Source organism: Liolophura sinensis, chromosome 1 (genome assembly GCF_032854445.1).
Source record: "Liolophura sinensis isolate JHLJ2023 chromosome 1, CUHK_Ljap_v2, whole genome shotgun sequence".
NCBI classification, from domain to species: Eukaryota; Metazoa; Mollusca; class Polyplacophora; order Chitonida; family Chitonidae; genus Liolophura; species Liolophura sinensis.
In genome coordinates this window covers 68,492,210-68,519,494 of record NC_088295.1, presented here as the reverse complement: position 1 = coordinate 68,519,494, position 27,285 = coordinate 68,492,210, and the positions used below count along the sequence as shown (strand labels likewise).

At 37.2% G+C, this 27,285-nt stretch overlaps 1 protein-coding gene across 1 annotated transcript; it reads left to right on the top strand.

Annotated features, from left to right (window-relative positions):
* Positions 1-340: 340 nt before the first annotated feature.
* LOC135482195 (methylosome protein WDR77-like) lies at positions 341-26,912 on the top strand. Its single transcript, XM_064762066.1, has 9 exons — positions 341-461; positions 18,246-18,431; positions 19,419-19,560; positions 20,655-20,704; positions 22,839-22,909; positions 23,654-23,708; positions 24,705-24,888; positions 25,196-25,273; positions 26,267-26,912. Exons 1-9 carry the CDS (start codon positions 404-406, stop codon positions 26,541-26,543), a joined length of 1,101 nt encoding a protein of 366 aa, XP_064618136.1. The 5' UTR covers positions 341-403; the 3' UTR covers positions 26,544-26,912.
* Positions 26,913-27,285: the final 373 nt, after the last annotated feature.

The following is a 27,285-nucleotide window of genomic DNA, read 5'->3' as shown; positions in this document are numbered from 1 at the left end:
AAAAACGGCCGAAAAAGAAATATCACTTCCACGGCTGCGACTTCTATTTTTTTAACAACATTGTTTTCGTTCTCAACATACGTTTTCAAAAATCATAAGTTCAGGGGAAGTAACTCGTATAAGCATTACACCTGCACGTGCTCAAGAAAGAAAGTAAGTCACAGGCGTAATCTTTAAGGAAGTAAAAGGCTTGAAGTATGCTGTGTGTTACTTAGCTATAAGATACTAACTTTTTGTCGAAATAAAATACAATTATGGTATAAACATTTATACATTTGGCATGTCGTTCAGCTGGCATCTCCCGCTACAGAACCACTTTATGCTAACCATCCTTCCATGTTGTTGTTCCAGTTTTGTGAAAGAATAGACCAGGGTAAAGTAAAAACGTCTTGCATCAAGAAGCATGGATCAAATACCAGCCGCCATGGACAGGCATCTGGACGTGCTCCAGTCGCACAAAGGTAGGTACTGTACAGAGTCCCTGGTGGGCCCCAGCTGCGTTTTCTAGACAGCTAACTGGTCGGGTTTGCCTTGTCCAGTTCTTGGTACCGATGTCACATTGCCATAACGTTAGAAAACTTAGGTTTGGCAGCATTTGCGACACATTTCATCGGTAAAATCTGTTGAATCACCTGTCGGGTGTTACTGAAGCTAGGCTCACATAGTCGAGGGGTTGATAACTTATTGTCAAGTCGCAGAATAAGGTTAGATCTTGGTAAATCCTGTAGTAAGCTGAAATCGATTGGTTTCGCATTACAACAACAACGCCGTTGACGCCATCGAATTTAAACGCATTTTAATTTAATGACTTCATTGGACTACCAGCCAACACTGACAGATCAATATTTGTTAAAAAGGCAATCTGATCATGGATAGAAATGTCTGAATTCTGTACCCGAATTCATGACATTCGCATTTTGTTTGATATAATACTGTAATTTAAACAAACGTCAGCTAATATAACAGTTTTTGAACAGAGAGTTGGTGTTCAGCTGTGCACATTTATCAGTGATTAAGTTTGGAGTCAGGAGACCAGGGATCAAACCCTTGTGGGGTTGTACCAAAGACTCAGCACTGAGAGGTTGGGGCAAGGAAACAGGACTGGTTGGCTCAGTGTCAGTATGATATGACTGGGTGGGGTGTCATATACCGTATCTCAAATACTTGATTAGGTGTAAACGCCAATCACATTAATAAATAAATTAGAATGTAGTGTGAGTGGCCTAATTCAATAAATAACCGTTAGCAGTCTAAATTTGCCAAGCCTGTGATAAATTGACAAAGCGAGTTTTATGACAACATTACCGTTTCCGTTTGTTTAAAGGATGCATGTATGGTGCAGTTTAATGTAGAATACATTAAACTCTAGCTCAGATCTAGTACCGCAAGGCATTCTTCAGTTTTAATACATAAAAGTGAACAGATTTTTGGGATTCAGTGTTCATGACTTAGCAATGTGAAACAAAGTATGTCTTATTCTCATGAAAAATAGGAGATTAAATGTTGCTTTTTCTTGAGAATTTAAATGGATTTTCACAGTTTTGGCATTTGAAGGCTTAACCTGCTTTCTGTGCTTTCCGCAGTGTGAATGTGATTTATTTATAGCATGTGTCAAGTTTGTCAACAGTAATATTATTTCTAAGACATCTCTCATACCTTCCCGATCAGTCCACATTGTGCTTTTTTGGGGGGAGGGGGGGGGAGGCGTTCAAGTGCTTATTGTCGGCTAATCTGACTCGCTTTTTTCTTGGCTTTTTTCTTTTACTGTATTAGAAGTCAGTTTAGAGAGTTGTTGGATATGGGAATGTCACTTTATACATATACTCGTAGCCGTATTTAATTCCTTGATTTCTGTGTCAGAATAAAGGTCATTTTAGGTGGAATGTCTTTGATGACATCTGGCATCAGGATGGATATTAACCTTGAGTAAGGAAGGGAATACGTCCTTATAATTCAGATGACAGTGTGACAGCTTTGTATGTTTGTAATACCCTCATGATTCAAAACATAGTTTTGATTAAGAGTTTCTGATATATCCATGTAAAATTTTTAAAAGATATCACACAATTCAATTGCCTTTACCTAAAACATTGTTTTGGTCCTTTTTATTCTAAATGTATGGGGAATTTTTTATGTTGTCGTCGATAAAACTGCACATTATTATGGCCTAATGCAGCTTTCAGTTTGGATACCATGAAGACTTGAGAATAGAGACCTGACAGTATTAAAATGCAGAATACTGTGTAGAAATCTATGAAATTTAATACATTTCACCCTCAGTTTTGTTAATGTACTCTATACCAAGTACACATATGCTACAGTTTAAGGGTATTCCACTCCTCCCTGACTTTGGTTACCAGTATTAAGACAGTATGAGCTGGGGTTTGTATTATCCTCAGTTCCCGTATCTGATTGAACTCTTACCACAATGCATGTTGCCAGGCAACAAGGACCTTGATAATACTACTCTGTCATCGTCTTTTAAAACTGCATTATTTGAATATTGATTATGTGGACAAGAAATCGGAATTGGTTATGGAAGCTGAATATGGAATCCTGTGAGTCTCACGATATCACATTCCAAACGTTACATACATGGTTTGATACATAGACCTACAAAAGACCAAGGTCTTTTACAAACAGAATTACCCATTACGGTTACATGCAGCAGGCCACAAATCATCTGTTAATGTACTCGTCGACAAAGATATTTTTCATTCCAAACAAGGTCTACTCCATATTATAACTTACTAGTAGGTCATTTCCGATAATTATTAATGGTTATAGAAGACATAATTTGATCAGAGCTACATGTGTGACTAAGAAAGCAAATATGTAATTAACTGGTTTTGGATCTGGTGAAAAGGGAATAACATGGACTTGGCCCACAGGGGATTTGACTGCAGAGAACACAATGTTTCTGTTTTAATAAATGAAGATGTACTTGGTACCCAATTAAATGCAGACTCAGAAATTCTCTACATTTCATGCAATTTTATCTGTGATAATGCATGATACAAATACATATAGTTACACAGTTATACAGCACATAGATGTTCATGTATTCTGATAGAAGCTACAGTCATTAGATAAATGTTTTAGAAATTTATCTTCAGAACTCATTAGCAGTACACGTAGCTACAATGTAACTTAGCCAGAACACGGGCCTGTACATTAAATTACTACTACATGCATTTGATCATTGTCACATTTTCTTCTTACTGAGCTTGTAAGGATTGTTCACTGTCTGGATCTGAACACACAGTCAGGGTATTATACTGAATTATAAGAGATTGGTCACATGTTATGTATGTACACTATACAGGTACTGGGTCTCATCTGCCCTGTACTGCTACAATAACATTTGACCTACACATATTGTGTTTGTGCAGGCCTTGCTAAAGGTCATTTACACAGGTAAATAAAGCCTTTAAGTTCTCGTTTACTTCCTTATTATAGCCAAAGATCATGGTTTTGACGTTTCTCCAAGTCTTCTTTGAACTAGATATTTATAGTTATGGTGTTCAAGTAGTATTGACTGTTCGGATAGAATGGTCTTAATAAGCAGTGTATTATCACTGCAAGTTTGACTTTTCATTCATATATTAATTCATATACACAGATTTCTATTTAATTTTATCTTGACCACTTGTAACTGGGCTCAAAGTCAGTAGACCCAGGAACAAACGAATTGGGCCATATAAAAGACTTCAAAAATTGTACGAGATTTTCCCTCACTCAGCACTGAGAGCTTGAAGTAAGGAAACAGGACGCAGTTTCACCAAGCGGAATGGAACATTTTTTAATCGTACATTTGTGCAATATTTTGTACATCACTATGATCATTGTCCTATTTGTACGGTCAGGTTACATGTATTACATCTTTGTTTAATCTGGCCCCTGGACTGGTTGGGCCGGTGTCAGTATAATGTTACTGGGTGGGGTGTCATGTCTAGTGTCTTCGGCATGGTACGTCAGTGGCAGCAGAACTTTAGTGGCATAGACGCGCCCTACCACAAGAAGACACAGTATGTGTACACGTACCTAATGACTCATCGTTGTCATATGGCTGAAAAATTGTTAAGTACGACGTAAAACCCCAAGCATACATACATATTGTTTTTATACATTTTTTTGTTTTTTGTGTAGCATACATGTACATGTATGTACATTCATTTTGATTGACATTTAAGAAAAAAACATTACAATTGAGTGTGTGCCAGTCATCATGCTGCTTGGCAAGAAAAAACATCTTGAAAACAATCACATATCAGATAAAGTGAAGGACAATGTTGTAATTTGTTGTAGCATTAAATAACAACCTTTACTGTTGACTAAGAAAACAGGGACTGACAGTAATCAACACCCTGGATGTGTTGTGGGTGCTGAGTCGGGCAAGTTGACACAACTAAGATTAAGATTTGTGGGTTTCATATATTTGCCATACATGTGTAGTGTATGTATGTGTCAGGGACTATGTATTACCTGAGGCGATGGTTCACTGAAGTCTATATTTTAATCCTGAATAGGAGGAAGTTTCTGGCTGCAGAAGTTAAAATTTTGTCAGATTTGTTTTTAACATACTAATTTAATGTAAGTGTGTTTTAAGTGTTGTCGGTTTAAATCTTACAGTTTAAAAGAAAGTAAAAATCAAATTACAAATCTTGATCGTTCAAAGCCCCTCAGATGCTTGGCAATCTGCTGGGAATACATACACCAGAGACCGAGACTGATTTGGAACTTAGGTGTTGCAGATAAGGGAAATTACATTTAAATTAATTTTTGTCTGAAATAAGAGGTACATGTATGATGGAAACTATGTTGACAATATTGTTTTGCCAGTGAAAAGCAAGTTGTTACATGACATCATCTAAACTACTGTACACTAGGAATGTGCTAACCGGATTGGTTTTCCTAGTTGATGAGCTTGTCTGTATCCTGAAGTCTGATATAGACTAGATAGATATAACTTGCAATTTGAAGTTCAAATACTGATTTGTACATGTACTCTAAATACTCAAACTTTTCTACCTCTAAAGCACTTTTCTCAGAGAAATTTATGTGTACAACTATTATGAAAATGCTAAAAAATGACTTGATTTTGTCAATAAGGATGCAAGCTTTGTAAAATGTTCCACATTATTTATCTATACCTCATAGTTCTCTCAGCGTTGGCTGAAAAGGTTGAAGAGTTAAGGTATGTGTGTGTGTGTGTGTGTGTGTGTGTGTGTATATAAATATGTATATATATAAATATATATATATCGATTTCTACAATTTAACACTAACTCACATTGTGAGTATATATACATATTGACAATGACACCAGTGAATTAGGTATACTTCATTTACAGAACAGAAACTAAGTCATATTCTCCTTACACTATGACCTTTAAAAAGTCATTTTAAAAAAAACCCACCTGACTCCAACCTGTTTGTTAATTGCTTACCCAATATGACAAACATAGTTGAGCTTAATAGTAGCAGTGGTAGGAGTAATTACCCTATTTTCTCATTCTTAAAAACCATGTGAATAAGGAGTGTCTAATGTGGAAGATTTGATGTCAGTGTTGTTGTTGTTGTGGTAGAACTAGGAATGTTTTCCTTTTCTGAGTATGAAAAGCTGTAAAATTCATATTTAAATATTTTTTTGCACTAAAAAATCTTAAATTTAGAAAAATTCAAACTCCCTTCTTTATAATTCCAGTTGCTGAAGATATGGCTGAAATATTGATGTGGTGTGGCATTAAACCCTAATCATTCAGTCATCAAATCAGAAAGAAAGATGAATCTGAGACCGTTAATTTTGATGCTATGTAGATCAGGGTGCTTTTATTTCCTTACATCTGTCACAAATCAGTTTTCTGGCACTCTTTTCAAAACTATTCATCATATTGAAATGAATGGTACATGAAATTGGCTTCACACTGATGTGTTACAGATCAAGTTTGAACAGGCTTTTAAATAATGGCCATTTTTTGTCTTTGACAGCTTTCCAGATTTCCCCAGATGGTTTGTTGAATTGAACGGAAACTTGGTATATGGCTTCACCGTGACGAATTATGTGCCAAGTTTGAGTTTTGAGCTGTTACATATTTTGAACAAACGTGGCTGTTTGTTCTTTTATGGCTTTTGACAGTTTTCTGGATAATATTTCAAAATGGTAGCATGGATATTCCGATATTTGGTACATGGCTTCACAGAGACAAGTGACAGGTTTCATGTAGGTTTAGGTTTGGCCTTGTTTTTACCATTTTCACCAAAATTATGGCTGTTTTTGTATCGTTGTGGATATGAACATAGCTATAATTATGAGTCTTTAAGTTGTGTGGCGATAGGTATTTCCAAAGCAATACTTCCACAGAGGGCTTTTTTTTCAGGCCCATACCTGTACATACATTTATACAAATATATTGTGTCAGTATGATAGGTTTTGGGTTCTCAAGGCTAACCAGTTATCTTTGAAGATACATGTTTATAAAATGAGTCCCTCTCCTTCAACAACAGTCACTTGTTAACCTGTGTTCATGTCACAATCAAAACACCTGCACTACATTTGGTAATTTATAGGTAGAAAGCATTGTGTTACTGCATGTAACTTACATGAGGATAAAGCCTTTACCTATGTTGGACTAATAACTTCTGTGTTCAGGTGACAGCTTCCTCTTTGTACAAACATACATGTGTGTAATGAATTAAAACAAATTCTTTTCAAAGGTTTTGTAATGTAAGTACACAGAAAAATACTACAGTACTTAGACATGCTTGGTTGGATGTGTGGTGTATACACAGACACAGTCACCTTCATGCTTGAAATCTGTTCTACTTCGCTCTTTGTAAGTTTGTGTTCTGATTATGCATATAAATCCTGTAGCCTTTTGAAAGCCTTGTCATGTGTGAAGGAACCATTCCAAGGGCATGCTAAAAAAGTGCTTCTGTTGACAACCTTACCCTGTGCGATTTTGTGTATGTTATTGTACAAGCATACTTGTCAATCAACCGGCTACATGTCATGTAAATTCCTGCCTTCAAAAATAACCCTGTCTATACAGAGTTATATGCAGTATTTCTTGAAGGTATACTGACACACGAACGTGTATTTTGTGTATGTAGTACTGGTAATTTGATCAGGTCTAGTCAAAATTAGGATACACCAAAGGGTTTCTTTAAAATACAATTAACTTATCTAAGCATATTATACCAAATGAATAATACAGCTAGATTTATGGATGTACCTGTACAGGTATGCTCAGTGAATAGCACTGTAATTTAGTTGTGTCCTAGTCATTCATTCAGTATGTATTGCTGAATGTATCTATAGGCCCATTATAAACCTGGCACATATTTAGTCACTCTCATGTTGGTAACAGTGGAGAGACCGCTCATGAACCGTGAAAAATTGCTGCATATATCTAAATGTACTTTTGATGACCATGATTAGCAAAGACTTTGAAATAATTCATAGGTGCAACCCTTACAACTTGCTGCCACCGTACATGTATAGTGCAAGTGAGAAAAAGCCATGTTTTTAACTCTGCGAAAAAAATAAGAATCAAAGAAATACATTGATAAATTGTATGGTAACCAAGGAGCAGATGGGTTGATCACTTGAATTTATGGGCATACTTCATCCAGCACTGAATTCTGTCTTAGAGCAAAATTGGATCTGTGACGCATGGAATTCATGTGCTCTCCTTACATGAGCAGTGTAACATTGCCATGATGATTCGCGGGTGCAGCATGGAGCCACAGAATGCACTTGTATAGTGTTGTGATGATCAGCTGTCTGGGTATCACTGTGTCACTCCAGACCAAACTAAGGCTTTCCTGATGACCTTTTGTCAGACTATCACTCATTCAGATGCTCCCGTAGTGACAACAATCCCTGTACAAAAGCCCTGATGATTTGTGGCATTGTTACCTGAGAAGAAATGAAGTAAATCAGCATATGTACATGTTACAAGTACGCTATACAGTAATAATGGGATTTAAGAACTGTTTAACCATATTTTTTTAAGTTCACACCACTTAAAAAAGTGCTATTAGCTACTTAAAAATTTCACTGGGAATCTACTTTTTATCCAGTATTGTCATTGAATATTTGTTTTTTAAATGAAAGAAAGAGAAAAAAGGAATCTACAAGAAATACTGCATATAACCCTGTAGGGGGCCTCCATGGCTCAGTTGGTTAGCGCACTAGTGCAGCGTAATGACCCAGAAGCCTCTCACTCACTTGCGAGTTCCAGCTCATGCTAGGTTCCTCTCTGGCCATAAGTGAGAAGATCTGCCAGCAGCCCTGCGGATGGTTGTGGGTCATACTCCAATCAAGTAAATCAATAAATATAACCCTGTAGCAGTTTTGCCATAGGTTGCTGTAGTAACAAATGAGCATTTTTTCTTGATGAAACTAATCATCTTTTGTTGACTATTGAGGAGTACATGCATGCTGATTCAGCTGTGGTCATAGTTTGATCCAATTGTTGACCTCATAAATCAGGTCACTTACATGTGTCTGAATCCAGTGTTGAAAATGATCACTCATAAAGAAAGGGGAAATACATTAAACTCGAGGTTTTTTTCTGACATTGTAAGTTTCTGGCCGCAGCAGCAGCAGCAGCTCTGCAGGTCAATTGGTGGGCTGGTTTGTTTTGCTGTCCCATTTATTAACAAGGGTCAATAATTACCGAGGGAAATGTGTGCAAGACGGCATCAACGTTTTGCAGAATGTGGCAGCTGTTGCAAATTTGCACTTATTAAACTACATGTACATGCAATAGTGCAGGTATTGTTTGTCAATTATTTAAAGGCAAAGAGAACACTAAAATGAGTGTATATCAGGTGAAAGACCATTAAGCACAGTCCATGAAAATAGTTCGATTTATTTTTTAGAATTTTTTCCAAGCGAGTAGAATGGCTTTAAATCAAACGAATCTACGGTGGTCTGTAGTGACCAGAGGGTATCATTGACGTCACAGCCATGTGTTTTTTCCTCAAATAGTTACGTTTCAGGGTCCATTTGACGAGTGCATTCATAGATCTACATGTATGTGCAATTAAAACGATGAAACCAAGTGATTTACATGTGTGTGCACCAAGTGGCTAAAACCCGATGTGATGTGTCCCATTATGGTCAGTTCAGGTATCCATAGAATCCAAAGTTCCTAATGCAGTTTTCTGGGTTGAAAAAATTTAAAAAAAAAATAAATAAATAAATCAACCTGTTTCTGTGGACAGTTTTTAATGGGCTTTCATCTGACATATACTCCATGTTAGTGTCTTCTTTGCCTTTAAAACTTCATGAATGCCAGCTGCTGATTTCTTGTATACCTATGCTGTAAAATAGCTCCTTTGCTCTTCTTTCTGAGAATCCAGTATAAAAGATACTGTGTATGTGCATTCACATTTACATCTGTTTATCAGGTAAGTGGTTGTTTACTACTAACAATGAGTGCAGAGCCAGACAGGTTTTTGTGAAGATTGGAGGATGGGATGAGTCTGATGAGCAAAGGCCTCCAGCATTTAGCTTCCCTAGCAGGTGTACTGCCATGAATCATATAGTTGTTTTGGAGTCCTAACAGTTGAGTCATCATCTCCATATATTGCATTATCTGATCTCACTGCATGTTTATTTTTGTGTATGATTTATTTATTTTGTGTTTGTGTATATATATGTAAGTACATGTATAATGTGTGTCCTTGGCCTCAACACTGTGGTCTTATAACATCTCGCTCTTTAAAAGATTTATCCACTGCTCAGTTTTTAAAGCAGACTTTGACATAAAGTTTCTCCATCAATATCAAGGTGACAATTTACTTGACATAGTATTTGAAAACTCTCGGATGAAATCTGGAATACTTGTACATGTACATAGTATTTGAAAACTCTCAGATGAAATCTGGAATACTTGTACATGTACATGGTATTTGAAAACTCTCAGATGAAATCTGGAATACTTGTACATGTACATGGTATTTGAAAACTCTCGGATGAAATCTGGAATACTTGTACATGTACATAGTATTTGAAAACTCTCGGATGAAATCTGGAATACTTGTACATGTACATGGTATTTGAAAACTCTCGGATGAAATCTGGAATACTTGTACATGTACATGGTATTTGAAAACTCTCGGATGAAATCTGGAATACTTGTACATGTACATGGTATTTGAAAACTCTCAGATGAAATCTGGAATACTTGTACATGTACATGGTATTTGAAAACTCTCGGATGAAATCTGGAATACTTGTACATGTACATAGTATTTGAAAACTCTCGGATGAAATCTGGAATACTTGTACATGTACATGGTATTTGAAAACTCTCGGATGAAATCTGGAATACTTGTACATGTACATGGTATTTGAAAACTCTCGGATGAAATCTGGAATACTTGTACATGTACATGGTATTTGAAAACTCTCGGATGAAATCTGGAATACTTGTACATGTACATGGTATTTGAAAACTCTCGGATGAAATCTGGAATACTCGTACATGTACATGGTATTTGAAAACTCTCGGATGAAATCTGGAATACTGGTACATGTACATGTATTTGAAAACTCTCGGATGAAATCTGGAATACTCGTACATGTACATGGTATTTGAAAACTCTCGGATGAAATCTGGAATACTCGTACATGTACATGGTATTTGAAAACTCTCGGATGAAATCTGGAATACTGGTACATGTACATGGTATTTGAAAACTCTCGGATGAAATCTGGAATACTCGTACATGTACATGGTATTTGAAAACTCTCGGGATGAAATCTGGAATACTCGTACATGTACATAGTATTTGAAAACTCTCAGATGAAATCTGGAATACTCGTACATGTACATGGTATTTGAAAACTCTCGGATGAAATCTGGAATACTCGTACATGTACATGGTATTTGAAAACTCTCGGATGAAATCTGGAATACTCATACATGTACATAGTATTTGAAAACTCTCAGATGAAATCTGGAATACTCGTACATGTACATAGTATTTGAAAACTCTCAGATGAAATCTGGAATACTCGTACATGTACATAGTATTTGAAAACTCTCGGATGAAATCTGGAATACTCGTACATGTACATGGTATTTGAAAACTCTCGGATGAAATCTGGAATACTTGTACATGTACATCTAACTTTCAGAGGGCCTCCATGGCCGAGGTGGTAAACATTCCAGTATGACCTACGTGTAGGAGGATCTCAGCAGTGTGGTCACTGTAAGTTATAGGCCATCTCATGCTCGATGTCTCTCCGGCCGTACTTGGGAAGGTCTGTCAGTGACCTGCGGATGGCCTTGTGTTTCCCACGCGCTCCGCTTGGTTTCCTCTCATGATAACGCTTTGCCGCCGTCGTTTTGGTGAAATGTGAGCATGGCATAAAAAAACCAGTCAAATGAATAAATAAATTTAACTTTCATTATTCGTTGTTGCCATCTGTTAATCACTAATCAAAAATTTCACTCAGAGCAAAAGTTTAGACAAGATCAAGTTTATTTATGTACTGCACATTATGACTCCAAAAATGTGTCAAAATATTAGTATTACGGTTGAAAAGGTGAAGCAATTGGTAGTGGTAAAAAAAATTACCAGCTGAAGCACAATTTTCTTGATTTCAAATCCTCCATTAGCTGGTCTGGTCTAGACAACTGTTAAGCTGTACATACATGTACATGTAGAGTGAGGTTTGGGTTTAATCCCACCATAATCAAATGCGGGCTGCCATCATGTAAGTGAAATATCTTTGAGTGCGGCATAAAATGCAAATCAAATAAATAAAATAAATACATGTAAATTGACCTCACGACTTTAAGCAAATAGGTTTTTGGAGACTCAAGGAATCCCACAGAATGTCAAAGAACCCAGGAACGCCTAATTGGGTGCCGGTTATTGTCATCTAGGCAGGCTTATGATCAGTGGCAACTGCTGACTCAGCAGTTGCTCGGAGTTGAGCATGTTTTGCTTTTTCTGCAACATGAAGCAACCAGTTGTATCCTGATATGTCAGTCTATAAGTGCTTGTGCTCAGTTGAACACAGCTTGTGCAGATTAGTCATGGTGTATTATCAGTATTCCAAGATGCCACAACATGTGCTCATTAACTGTGAATCTGGTCAGACCCTGCCAGAGATGCTCAGGCACAATGATTGACCCACATCCTAACGTTCGCATGTCCATTTACCTGCTGATTTAGGTGGTCAAGAATTATTGAAATGATGTCTTTATTCATTTCCACTGTTGAATACTTGTGAATACCCATGATCATTACACGGGTAACCGTAGATTTTCTGTGAAAACTCACATGTAGTTGTTGCAGTTGTTAAAGCCAAAGTATAATAGCAGAAGATTTCCAGTAGTTTCATATTTAATTATACTGGGGTAAAGTACAAAATTGAAAACTTCGCTCAAAGTTAAATCTGGTATAGTCTCGAGACAATTTTTGAACAACGTTTAAAATATATTTTTTGTATAAAATCCATGGTTTTTGGCCCACCAAATGATACATATCTTGCCATCTGATCATGACCATATACATATAGGTTATGAAAAATTGAGTTATAATGCTGCATATATATCTGTGGACTTAACATAGGAAATGAACCCCAATCAGGCAGAAGGTCTAAGCTGAGTCTGAGCACAGCTGGTAAATTGGGCCCTGTGATGTGTTTGCAAGTATGAGTGGTGTAGGTGAAACTCTAGGTGTTGTGAGAGCGTGTGTCAAATCGGTCATTCTACCGGATCCGGTTCATGTAAATTCCACTGTAGATATACAATACTGTTTTTACCCCACCTTCCTACCCTGTCTTATGTGGTGTGCTGCTGTCAATGTTAGTTTGTTGAGGGCATTGCAGACCTCATGTGACTAGCCATCCATGCGTGGTGCCCAACTTCATTCAACATGTTTTTCTTTGAGCCCTAGGTTGGAGCACTGTACAGTGTACATGGGAGTGTGGTAAAAAGGCAGCCAGCATGGCACACTCGCGAGCATATTTTGTGTTTCTTTCATCAGATGAGTTACCCTGTCCTTTGGATGTAATGCACTGGTTGGCCTTGGGTCTTATTATTAGATTATTTCATGGGTGTTTTACAAAAGACAGTCTTGTAAACATGTGACATACATGTAACTATTAAACAGGTGCATTACTATATCATTTGTTTTAATACAGCATCAAAATGTATGTTATTTGGTGATTTATGAAGTTCTTCACCTGATGAGGGGTCATTCAGTGTTGTGATAAGCCTGGTGTGCTGGTAAATTAGGTTTTTTGAGCATCTTATTTGGGGCTGTTTTCAGTTGATACAGTTGCAGTTACACAGTTGAGCATGTTTTATTTTTCTTTGATTCAAAGCATGGCTCAGTCTACGTATGCTTACGCCCAGTTGGTCACTAACTGTGATTCATCAAATGACAGTGATACTGTGAATCATAGTGGACATACATGAACTAAACAGAATTTTTTTTTCAAACTTTTTGACTTTTTGAAGCGTTAAGCAGACTGATTAAGTAGCTGATGTATTTTTCACTTACAGTGGACATGTACATAAACGTCTGCAAATGTTAGTGTGAGAAGGAAGACTGAGATCATTTTTACTCTCTTTGATGTGCACAGATGCTGGCAGTACGTGTGCATCTGTGTCAAATATCTTAAGATGCTGGCTTCCACGAGATAAATTGTGTGGACTGTGGTAAGAGTGAAGGCCCTTAAATTAGCATGAAACACAAAGCCGTACATGTAGGTATGCCTTTGTCACATAAATCTTATTGTCACAAAAAGTTTATTCCCATGTTGATACATTTTTCAAAGTGTAGAGATTTTGAACACATGTGGCTGACATGTGACTGACTTTTCGTGACTGACCACACAGCATAGTGAACATATTTGTGGTGTCTAAGTACGTGCTTAACTTTGTAATGTCAAAGACTTGTACCCTGCTCAGATTCATGTACAATATCTGTCTTCTAAAAGGATGTTAGGTACTGAAAGAAACAACGGCATGTATATACCTTATGGAGAAATGAAGTTGTGGTCTTGGACAGGTTGAGTAGATTTGAACAGTGTTGCTGTAATCGTTATGATGGAAAGAGGACATATTCCGTTCATGAAACATTCCCATTTTGTAATACTAAACAAAGCTTGAGATACCATAAGGACAGCATAACAGATAATTAGTAAGTCACTTAGCTCACCACCACTCCCTTCCCCAAAAATTAGCTGGCAACAAATATTAAAATGGATGAATAGCTGGATGACAATAAATGGATATGCTGTAGTTTCTCATATAACTTTTGCAGGTAATTTTTCATTTTGCTCCCCAAAAATGACATAGCATGCCTCTCATGCTGTTTAGCTGGCATGTCTGGGGTTCAAGAACCTCTGGTGTGGTGACATTACAACCTCAAAGTGGCCTCTGGACCCTCACCTTTTGTGTTGGGACACCAGCCCCCTTCAATGTTAAAAATGTTCTGTCCTACCTGTACTTTCAGAATAATTCATACATTGTTCCTTCTGCTTGGGTGTGTTGATACCTACATATTAACCATGACAGGTGGTCGTACATGTTATATGGTAAAATTTCACTTTACCTGTATGGCAATATTAAGGTTAGAAAGCAATAAATCATTCTGTAGCATATACACATATAGGCCTAATATACATATAGGCCTAATTACAGTGTAAAATCTCATTAGAGAGAAACATTTGTGACAGGTATTGGAAGCTGAACTGTTGAAGGTTTCCTAATACTGTCAACATGATTAACTTCTCAAGGCATCTTATGACCTAATTTTTCTCTCTTTTTTTGACACTTTGACAGTTTGTCATTAACCTCAGCAGTTGTAGAGAGATGTACATGTCTTTGAGGTGCTTACATGAAAACAATGTAAGTATTGTGTGGCCAAGGTGTTCTACTTTGTGATGACTTAGTGAAGAGATGACCTACATTTACGTGTATCACAGCATGTGTGTGTCAGTCAAATCTGCTGAGAATTATAGATGGAGAAGATAGTTGGAGCAGATATTACAGATGTACACCTACACACGTAATTAAAGGAGTAGATTAACACCAAGGGCCATATTTATAAAGTGTCTTAAAGGATACATGAAAAGGAACTCTAAAACCAAAAATGTTTCCAAGCCAAGTGAAGGAAATTTTGGCACTGATTTTTGTTTAAAAAATTTAATTTCTGGGGGTATTTTTATACCTGTTTGTTACCCCTGTTTATTACTCCAGTATCTCATGCATATTTTCCATTAAAATTCAGATTTTTGGAAATTACATCATCATTGATCTTGCTCAGAACTTGTGGAACACCCCCAAAGCGCCCGTGAACTGTGTCGCAACAGTGTAGGTAAGGTGACATGTACACAGATACTGCATGACTTCATGGGGCCAGCTTAGCGACCCCCTTCCCTGCCCTGAAACCTGCCCCCATTGGGGCTGTTCCCCACATCCCCATGTGGCTAGACCCATTTGAGTCTGTTCCCCACAGAGTTGTTTTTAAGGCGGGTCACGGCATTGATGTCACGGCTGCAGGCTACAATGTACTTAAGTTCGGTACTGACCACTGGGGCGCTGGGGAAAACTGTACTTTGAAGCCATTTTTACCCCCCCAAAGTGAAATGTGTAAAATGTGTTTGTACTTTTACATGGTATTACACATCATAAATTTACACATTAAAAGATACAACCAAAGCATTTCATGTATCCTTTAAGACTTACTGTAATTCTTCAGCCTTTTTATATATTTGCAAGATGTTTATTCTGGCATACATGTATAAGTTCAGAGCACATTATTCTGTGTAGACTGGTAAAATTATACTAGGGTGAAATCCTAAAATAGGCCAGCCCAATGTAGTTTTGTCTCCAAATCAAATTGAAAATGTGCATAAATTGCAATGGAAGAGGAATTAGGGTGAGTAAAAATTCAAGCCCAGCTGCAGTTGAAATGTTTTGCTCTGTGAAATATGTACACTCATTCTTTGCAGCAATGTACGAGCCCCGGTTGAGTTCTTCCTGTTCTGTTGTTAGCTTTTAGCTATTGATCGTACATTTCACTTACTTGAACTTTCTGATCTTATAGTATGGTTGTTCTCCTTGTTTTCATTGGCATAATAAGTGTTTTCATTATTGTAATATTTGCTTTTGATGATGAAAAAAAAAAAAGTGGAACTCATCTGTATAAATATTTATGAATTTCCTTCCAATCAGTTTTCCTGTTTAGAAAATATTGTCAATGTTATGACAGACTTCATGTAGGCCTATTAACACATTATGTTAGGTCCTTTGTTTATCATCTAAAAACACATTCATGCCCAACTGCAGTTGAAGTATGTAAAATCAAGATGTATGTTTTAATTGGTTTTGTGAGAATGTTAAATGAAAGGTACTAAGAATACACTCATTATTGTATTGATAGGCTTACATGTATACATACATGTGTGATGTAATATTTATGATTTGCTAACATTTTGCATATGCTATAATATAGATTATATAATGCAGTCACATGGTGTGTCCCTGCATTGCTGTATGTAGGCTTACTGCAGTAAGTCTTAGTAAAATCACTATGTGACTATCTACATGTGTGTAATATTAACTGGTTCATGGGCCATGCTCTTTGTCATCCAAAAATATACTCACGGCCTCCCCTATGTCAGGTTTTATGGTGTCACAATGTAATTATGCTGTCATTACTTATTTATTTTCTTACACGACACACGGACAATCTGCTCATTAAGCTAGATGTACATGTATTGGGAGTTTGTACATGTATTGAAGACACACACAGATCTATCTCTGTCATGATGCTGAAGTGCTGCTCCTGTAAAGGTGAAAAGACACCTGCTTGTACAGTCATACATGAAATATGTATGTAAAATATACGGAAGTAATTAACATGACACAAATTATTCCTGCACAGTACATGGATTAAAAACTTATGTGTATTTATATGTTTATATTGCCATAAATGTGTAAAACGTGAAAGAAAGCTGTCCAGTAAATGTAATCCTTGAAATTATATTATAAGACAGCAATACTGTAGAGTAAAAAAATGTTGCTGTCTCAAATGACAAGTAATCCGTTAAGCCTGTTGGTTTGGCCACAGTAAACAATGTCATGTAGGAGTGTAAGAATGACAAGTAATCCGTTTAAGGCCCGCTGGTTTGGCCACAGTAAACCATGTCATGTAGGAGTGTAAGAATGACGAGTTATCCGTTAAGCCCACTGTTTTGGCCACAGTAAACCATGTCATAGTAGGAGTGTAAGAATGACAAGTAATCCGTTAAGCCCGCTGGTTTGGCCACAGTAAACCATGTCATCTAGGAGTGTAAGAATGACGAGTTATCCGTTAAGCCCACTGTTTTGGCCACAGTAAACCATGTCATGTAGGAGTGTAAGAATGACAAGTAATCCGTTAAGCCCGCTGGTTTGGCCACAGTAAACCATGTCATGTAGGAGTGTAAGAATGACGAGTTATCCGTTAAGCCCACTGTTTTGGCCACAGTAAACCATGTCATGTAGGAGTGTAAGAATGACAAGTAATCCGTTAAGCCCACTGTTTTGGCCACAGTAAACCATGTCATGTAGGAGTGTAAGAATGACGAGTTATCCGTTAAGCCCACTGTTTTGGCCACAGTAAACCATGTCATGTAGGAGTGTAAGAATGACGAGTTATCCGTTAAGCCCGCTGGTTTGGCCACAGTAAACCATGTCATGTAGGAGTGTAAGAATGACGAGTAATCCATTAAACCTGCTGGTTTGGCCACAGTAAACCATGTCATGTAGGAGTGTAAGAATGACAAGTAATTTGTTAAGCCCGCTTGTTTGGCCACAGTAAACCATGTCATGTAGGAGTGTAAGAAGGTTTGAAAGGGCTGTTTGGTCTATTTTTTCCTAAAAATGGCACTTTTTCTTCAGTATTAAAGTCATTTGTAAAGGGAGTGTCTTGGTATCTGAATGAAGGCAGATAAGGCCCTGATTGGGTTATTTATGTAAACCTAGGTTCCCTAGATCTTGGTATGTGGGAAGGTCTGCAGCAACCTGCAGATGGTAGTGGGTTTCCAACTCACCCAGGGCTTTGCCCGGTGTCCTCCCACCATAGTGCTGACCGGCATAGAATAAATGAAATATTTTGAGCACTGCATAAAAACCAGCAATCAATCACAATTATCCAGATCAAACTATGAATTTTGTCTGGGATAGCACTGTGATAACATGTTTATGTTGTATCCACAGATGGGGGTATATTACTGGGAGCCTCCAGTCTGACTGGGCGTTACTGGCTGGGATCCATATGGTTCTATGAAAACCCGGACTTAGCCCCAGATGTGGAGAAGTGTACAGCAGGTGTCCAGCTTGAGGCCGGTATAAGTGATCTGCAGTGGGTGGATGATACCCGAGTTTTAGTGGCATTAGACACAGGTAATAGTTTTGGGTTAAGTGGGATTAATTACATGTGTCTTTGATGCTGAAGTAAAGCAATGGATTAGTCTAATAGGGAACAAACGCTGTGTACTCATGTTCTTTTCTACACACATGTAACTTCATTGTTTCTGTACAGCTGTATAGCTAGTAAAGAAAAGGGTTGTTCACAAGGACTACAACATAACAGCTTAACTGATTTGTTCTTTCACAGCTTGGACCTGGGAAATGTTGAATGTTCATGATACCCATTATATATAGTACACTGTCAAGAAAGAGTCCCTTATAGCAACAGTGAATACCAACAGGAGAAAAAACTTGAACATATTTCAAGGAATTAGCTTTATTTTTTTAATAGTTTCTTAAAGTTTTGATCCTGTTTTCAGAACATATTCTAAGCTGTAAGTTCTGTTTATTTTTGGTCAGTGCTTTTTATAATGAATCCTGTGTACCCTAACATTTTATTATATTGGAAACTTTTTATGTCATGAAAACCTACCAATAAACTGTTAAAAGTGAACATTTTGTGTGGCCCCACTGCCTTGTGGTATAATATATAGGGTTCACACCTGGTCATGGGTTTCCCTTGGACTTCGCCTGGTTTCCTTCCACCATAATGCTGGCCGCCATGGTATAAGTGAAGTATTCGTGAGTATGGCGTAAAGCATGAATCAGATAAATAAATAAATGAATATGGGGTTCACAAATTTTTTTAGATAAACCATCTATCTGTAATTATGAACTTGATTCAGAATCACTGTATAGTAGTTGGAGTCTGGATGCTTTACCTGTATATGCAGATATGGACATAATGAATCAGCTGTTATCATGTGTTTCCTATAAACCAGCCTTTAGTTGGCAGGATACACATGTTTTCACCTGTATGTGTCACTCATTTGCAGGCAGTGTTGTTTTACTTTTTGTAAAGAAATAACAAAAACAGCAAAATCATAAGATGTCAACACTTCTTTTGTTTTTCCTTTGCAGGCGGTATAGAACTGTGGCATTTAGTCGACAATTTCCACACATTTACTCATCTTCAGACAGCAACAGAACATGACGATGTCGTCTCCACGGTCTCTGTGTCATGTGACAAGAAAAGAGCTGCATCAGGAAGTTATGATAGGTGGTGAGGACATCCATATGTACCTATTCCTGAGGCTTTTGTCATCTGTATAGATGAATGTATTTGTAGGTGATAGTCAGTATGTACCATAGTCTCTCTCGTAACATTGTTTGTGTACTGACATTGGGAACTGTAGCCTGACACCCCGTCTTGAAGCTTCTAGCCTTATGTTGTAACAAAGTTCTGTGCTACTGAGATACAAGTAACCTTTAACATTTAACTGTCAGACAAAGCGTGTGGCTTTGACAAGTACTTCTAGCTCTGAGTTACACATTCGTGTAAATATAGTCTGTTATAGGCTTTATGCTTACAGTACATAACCTAATATTTCACAAAAATCTCTCAGTGTTCTTGCTTCATTATATATATATATATATATATATATATATATGTAGATGTAGTTACTATACTCAGTAGAGTACAAAACTGGCATACGTTTATGAATACAAGCAATTAAAAATATACAGACATGTTGCTATATTTCTAGTCAAATTGATTTATTTATTATCAAAAAGGAAAAAATCTCTGGAAATCATGTAGACTTTAAGTTGGGGTCTTTTACAGTAGGTGTAAGGAATTAATTAAACCATAAGACACCCATTTTTATGTACACTGACATTTGTTTGTGGTTAAAAATTATGGTCATGTTTAGGTACCACCTGTAAGAGATCACATGCCCTTCACAAGTCATAAAGCAAGTTCAAATCCATCTCTGCTAAGTTTTTATGTCCAGGACATTGATAGAGTAGTAGTATTTATGCTTTGGCTTCCCTCAAACTCAGACATTTCATACACAAAAAACAAGAAAATTAAGAAATTGTTCTCTTTCTGAAATATGTGTATATTGAAAGTGCAGAATGGTTGTGTGATGTCACATCATTTTCACTTCTATAAAGCATAAAATGACGTGTAACATAGGGCAATCACTTGTGTTGTAATCTACATGTTGTAAGGCACCATGCTTTTGCTCAAGTACAGCCTGTACTACTATATCTGCATATTGTCTGTATACATGTACAGTTGTATATATTCCAACATTTGTTTTCTGTAAGTAGCATCTGTGAATGGTACAGCTATCGCTTTGTTCATGTTTTTAGCATCAAAGTTTGGGATCTGGCATCTAACAAGTCTGTCCACAGTTATAGAGGTAAGTTTTGTAGGCTGTGATCACCCCGTGTATCCCTGAATGATACTGACAAAACTGACATCCACTGGCCCCCTCTGCTTCAGATCTACCTAAATGTGTACACCTGTCTGGCTGGCACAGGTCTGAAGGGTGGGAGACTGTTTACTGTCTAAAACTCCCCTTCCCTGGTGTTGTGCCCATTGTGTATACTTACACTCTACTGTTTACATCTCTCAGAAGCTTATAGATGTATAGAGGTGTGTATAATAGTTCCTCGTTATTATTAGTAAACTGGCAGTCTTGAAAGGTGTACATGTACTTCGCTGGCTTGGGACTTAAGGAGAGGCCCAAGTACTGGGAAATATACCATGACTAGATATCATGCCTGGTGTCTTCAGCATGATATTCTAGTGAGGCAGCACTATATAAAAACTGGAATTAAGGACAAGTACTATTGTGGTGATAAACTTGAAGCAAAAAACTCTACGCATGCCAAGAAATAAAGCATTATTGGTACGCATGTGCTTATTTAATGATGTGGTCCCTTTAGTTCCATTACAAATTTGGAATCACAGTTTACCATCCATTTTTGTGTGTTCTGACCAATTTAAGAAATTTTATGGATTTCATCTACATGTGAAATGATGACATCTCCTGATATGCAGAAATCATTATGGTATGGAATTGTCAATCCATCATCATGTAGAAACACTAACATGATCTAACATGGATGACCTCTGTGGCCGAGTGGTTAACATGCTAGCACAGCACAGTGACTTCAGAGTCGCTGTGAGAAACAGGAGTGATGCCTGGTCATTTTTTTAGGATGTTTAAGGTCATGAATATATGTATATAAAATAGAGTTTTATAACATTTGGATGTTGCAATAAGAGTAAGACAGTGGAGCCTGGTATGTTAGTGAGTTTTCTTTGGCTGCTAGGATTTTATTGGGAGGTTTACACTTGTCTGTAGCCTGTTGATCAGTTCCAGCTGTGAGCATATGTAATGTGATCAAACACTGGCCAGACTGCTGTAGTCTTCTTGTCAGAGCAATAACCTGGTTATCTGCCTGACAGGGTTGAGGAGGGTTGGTCAATTACTCCACAATAAAGCTGTAACAACTGATACTCAATCCTTGTCCAGTGGCTGTGAATGATGAAGTAGTAGGCGGGTTTTATTCCAAATTCCACTCTTGCAAGAGACTGCAAGAATCTTGCTGTGTCAGCCAAGCAGTTAAGGGTTATGGAATAGGATAGCTTTACTCTCAACACTAATCTTGTACTGTAAGGGTGATTTAAAAAAAGCAATTTGAAGATATCTGCTTGGACAGTATAATGTGAGAAATTTCAGCCAATCCAAAGGCTATGATTTAAAACATCGGAACTTAGTTTGCTCATGGATAAAAGAAGGAAAGAAAGATGGAAAATTATCCACTGCAGAAAGAGAGGAAAAAATAATCCCATTTAGATGTAGCAGTTTAGTACATTTTACGCATAGTTGATAACACAAACATGACTCAGTTAATTGTGCTTGTAACAATAAATGGGTGCATATTATGTGACCTGCTTTTTCTTTTCATTCCTCGGTTAGAGAAAAAGAAAATGTTTCTGTATGAGATAATCTTCGAAATGAATTTGTGTATTAATGATTAAATGCATTACATATAAATTACATTATTTTCTGTGACTGAGGTGGTTAGCATGCAGTCTCTGTGAGATAAAGTCCAGCTCATACAGGCTTCCTCTCCGGCCATACATGTAAAGATCTGCTAGCAACCTGCAGATGGCCGTGGGTTTCCCCGTGGGCTGTGCCCTCTTTCCTCCGCCATTCTAGAAGTGAAATCTTCTTGAGCATAGGGAGAAACACCAATCAAATAAATAAGTCCATTATGATTGTGAACCTTTTTTTTCCTGCTGTAGGCCTGCTCTCTAAATACTTTGTCAACTTGTGTCAGTTTGCTAACATTTTCATATGTGAAAACTGTGGTTGAATACAAGGGGCATGTGATATGAAATATGAATTGCTTACATATAATCATGAGACGATATTTTGTAATTATGTCCTAAATTACTGCGCAATATGTATTAAAGTTAGAGAGCAGCTAGAAAGTGTATATGAATAAGTGAATGATGTGTTTTAACTTGACTCCAAATAGGTCATGCCGACATGGTGTCAGTGGTAGCCTACAGCCATTCCCAACCTGATGTCTTCATATCGTGTTCTCAGGTATGTGTTTATATTGATCAGTGACTCAGGTACTGCTTTAATGCTGCTCCACCAGGATTTGTATACAAATCAGAATTAATGTTGTCATGCATTCTTACTTGTACACATGAATTACACACATCAACATTTATAACAACACCAGGGATTAAAATACATGCTTTGAGCTTGTCATTCATCGCAAACTTGGCAGCCAATCATCTTTGTTTTGTATTTGCAATATTTTCCCACAAACAAACCTACATGTTGAAGTTCACTCTGTGTCCCCGCTGGAGATGTGTATGGGGACAGTGACCAAGATGAAGAGCTTATACCTACTATTATGGAGGCATTGCAGTGTACAGTCTCCCAGTTAAAGTTTGAATTTTATTGTCCCATAGATCAAAAGTAGCACTACAGTAAATTCTTTCCTCTGTTGTAAAAACTGTTACTTTGATGCTTCAGTAGTCAACGTGTAAATGGTTTCTGCATGATGGTCACATTTTGAGCATTTTGTAATATTAAGGAATATCCAGTGTGCCTTCATAAAAGTATATGTTATTCAATTTATGGGCTATATCATGTTTTCAGGTATGTGATTTAAGAAGTTTATTGCTAAATCTTCAATACATGTTATCAGTGAAATTTCTTTTGAATTTATGAATTAAGTATGTCTGCTGCCCAGATTGTGAATATTTGCATATTGATACATCATTTGGGAGAAATCCTCCGGGCTCATCTGCGGTATAATTGATTTACATTATCCAGGATGACAATTTATTGCTTTGGGACACAAGAAAGCCAAGGCCTGCCAGACAAATAGGTAAATCCACTTATTTAAATGTTTGCAAAGGCTTTTGATTTGTTGTCTAAAAATTATCAATTAAGTGTTGTCATTCTGGCCTGCTTTAGTCTTATTTTACACATATGGTTTCATGTAACAAACATCAGTTTTCATCAGTATAAAAATATGCTTAGGGAATGGTGATTTTTCTCTTAATTGGCATTTTCTTAATACCACAACCTTCCTGTATCAGTAAAGCAGAACTTAGATTTCTCTTCTTGTTGTCAGTATTGTTTGTTCACATACATCTTCTTTTCTTTGAAGCATATATATAAATAAAATATAATTATTTTTACGCTTTATACACAAATGTCTGCTATCACATCGTAACCATTTCTTGTTCAGTCTCTAAAAATGTTTCTTCAACCATAGCAATTAATATGGTGAGCTAAAATTAGTTTTAAGTTTGAAAATATGTTTAATACCCAAACAAGGAGTTCGGTATGTACATATAGATTCTCAGTGTTTGTGTGAGTTCAGAATCACATCCCAATTCTGAACCCTTTTTCTGCAGATAAGATTTGCTTTTAGTACAGTTTCTACACATTAATTTTTTTAATATGGTGGAAAATTTATTTTGGATACATTGATCGTCTTCAAAGTATTACCAAAAAGCATAATTTTTTTTATTTGTATGACGAAATGTCTGCAAAGTTTTGGTGAATAAATAATCAAAAATATATGAATTTTCATGGAAAAAAATTGAGGAGTTTATACAATATGTAAGTGTCTGAATTAAACCCATTGAATGTGTTTTGGAAAGTTATGCCCTGTTCTTACTGATATACATGCCATACGTGAGAAGGTCTGCCAGCAGCCTGCGGATGGTCGTGGGTTTCCCCTCGAGCTCTGCCCAGTTTCCTCCCACCATAATGCTGGACGCCCTCATATAAGTGAAATATTCTTGAGTATGATGTAAAACAACAACCAGATAAATAAATAAATACTGATACACATGGAACCTCTGTGTCACAGATAAACGATGTTTGGAGGCATGCCCCACATGTGTGTGTTGGAAGCCTGACAATGACTACACACTAGGGGTTGGGTCAGAGATGGGGGAGCTGTGTGTGCTAGATACACGGAAAGACAGCGACAAACCCTTATACGGCACTCCACATCGACGAGCAGTCCACAGGTTACAGTTCTCAACTCATTCGTAAGTTTATGCTCTCTATACCATCAAATACTCAGGTCATCCAGTGTAAAAACTGTAGGCTACATCTTACACAGGAGATCTGTCTTCAGGATCTTGAACCAGTCTTAACGTGTTGATATTTAAACATGCACACTAATTCTGTAATTATATCATGAAAGTTTAAAAAACGACTTGTTAGTAGTAACATGAAAAATCCTTATGGTGAGCCACAATTTTAGCCAATGTAAACTATTTCGGTGATAAAGTGTATACAACTCTATACAACTATTGTGTATTACTAGATATTGAAATGATATTCTGTTTACAGACCCTCTCTGCTGGCATCGGTATCGGATGACTCAAGTGTAGCATTGTCACAAATCGACTCCTCGAGTTTCAAGCTTTTGTAAGTACCTTAGCACTGATCTTCTTCAACCTTTTGACGTGTGACATTTGACAAGGTGTTTATTTAAGCATACTCTGAAGGTATCGTTGTGTGGAGTCTGATAAAATCATACTTTTTGTGAAGCCCTTAAATTCAGTCAGTTCAACCAATGTTGTGTTGTCTCCAAAATCAAATTAAAAATGTGCTTAAATTGCATAGAAAGTTGCTTTTTCACATGCGAAAAGGGTAACCCTGAATCAGGTTGAGGAAGCATCACCAACTTTTTAAACAGCCATCTTTGACAACCTCATAATACAGTATCTTTATAGAATGATCTTCGATTTTAATGGTCTCGTGTGTGTCTTTTTGGAAGCAGTGTGCAGACCCTTAGTTAGCACTTTATCGCGTGGTGCAGTGTCATATCTATAGGGAGGTCCATCACGCCTCTGTGAAGCTACTATGCACTGCGCCCTGCCTATAGATCAACATTTTATTCGATTTGCTGTCCTTTCTGCTAAACAGTACTGTTAATACTTTCATCGGCTTGTCGTATCTTATTCACTGATCAATGCTTCTGATTGCAGGATGATTTTTTTCCCTCCAAATATCGAAGAGTAACTATAAAATCGGAAACCTTTCTTTGCCTCATAATTCTTACCCCGAAAGGAGGTTTTTTTTTCATCTATAAATGACAATTTATGTCAAGTCCATCTGTTGGGAAGTAAAATGTTTGACATCCTCTTTGTTGACATGGGCTGGATATTCAAATCTTAATATGGGACCTCATTGTAAGATGACATTGACTTTTTGTGTGATGTCTTAACTGCTGCAACTTCGTGCTTGTTTAGCTTATATCTGCATATAGCTTTTGTAGATGCACAAGTAAAGTGTTAATGTTAAATTAATTTCTGCATGCCATCAATGGTCAACTGGTTAGAGTCTTGTATGCCTAGTCTTCATAAATAGCATATGCCCAGGAATATTTTAGTGTTCACAGCACTTTCTGTTTTGCAGATATAAGGATACTGAACACCAAGACTTTGTGCGTGGCGTATGCTGGGTAAGCACTGTCAAGGTTTACACATGTGGCTGGGATTCTGCAGTGAAGCGCCATCTAGTGGAAATGGATGTTACAAGGCACACTCCTGATCAAAAAGAGCCTGTCATCATGGAAGTGAATGGTGAGAAACGGGACAGCACGACTCCAGATATGGACATGCCCCACAAAAACTGCAGTAATAAAGTGACGGAGGCAGATCAGGGTACCCCAGTGCCAGTGGCCAGCAGTTAAACAAGCAGTTAACAGTGAGGCCCTGTAGTGTCTGGGGAAAAACACAACAACAAAAATCCAAGCAATTCTGTCAAACAAAAACGTGGGATTTGTTTCCTCTGAAATTGTTGATCCTGTGAAAGGGAACAGTGAGAGCAGAGGGAGACAAGTAGAAAATGAAGTGAAGTGCAGAGTTTCCTCACCTGTTTTTTTTAATCTGCATCCATACATGTTTGGGTGATTGGACCAGGTCAGCATATCAATTTTACAGGAAGACTTGAGGAACATTGTGGTTTATCAAACATTGAAAGTGTGCCAATACTTGTATTTGATACTTGCACAACATACATTGTACTTTTTGTCTTGCATTTTGGTCCTCATGATCCATGTCCCTAATTATTTTTTTTTTTTTTTTTTTTTTTTCATGCATTATATCATTTAAAGTGAATGACTGCTACCGGTACCTGGTAAGAGTGCATATATTCAGGTGTTCTGTCAATTTATTGGTGATTGAATTTGGTTCATCTCATGAAAGTTTGTGAATGAATGTCCTGTACCGGTTAGAGTTCAGAAAGTGTATTTTCATTTTGTATATTACAAATGTGAGTCATTTCAGCATTTTGGAGATAGTTCATGTTCATTATTATATGATGTTTGGGTGATATTTAACACGGTACACACTAAAGTACCAGCCTGACAAAATCTTCTTTTTGGATATGCTAGTAGTGAGCCTCTAGTCTGCCAGTGGTTTGGCTGCCGTTCA

Excerpts from the sequence above, each read along its gene's own strand:
- LOC135482195 (XM_064762066.1), top strand. The coding sequence starts at position 404 with ATGGATCAAATACCAGCCGCCATGGACAGGCATCTGGACGTGCTCCAG. Across the intron at positions 18,432-19,418 it reads TTTAGTGGCATTAGACACAG|GCGGTATAGAACTGTGGCAT; the intron begins GTAATAGTTTTG and ends TTTCCTTTGCAG. Across the intron at positions 20,705-22,838 it reads GTCTGTCCACAGTTATAGAG|GTCATGCCGACATGGTGTCA; the intron begins GTAAGTTTTGTA and ends GACTCCAAATAG.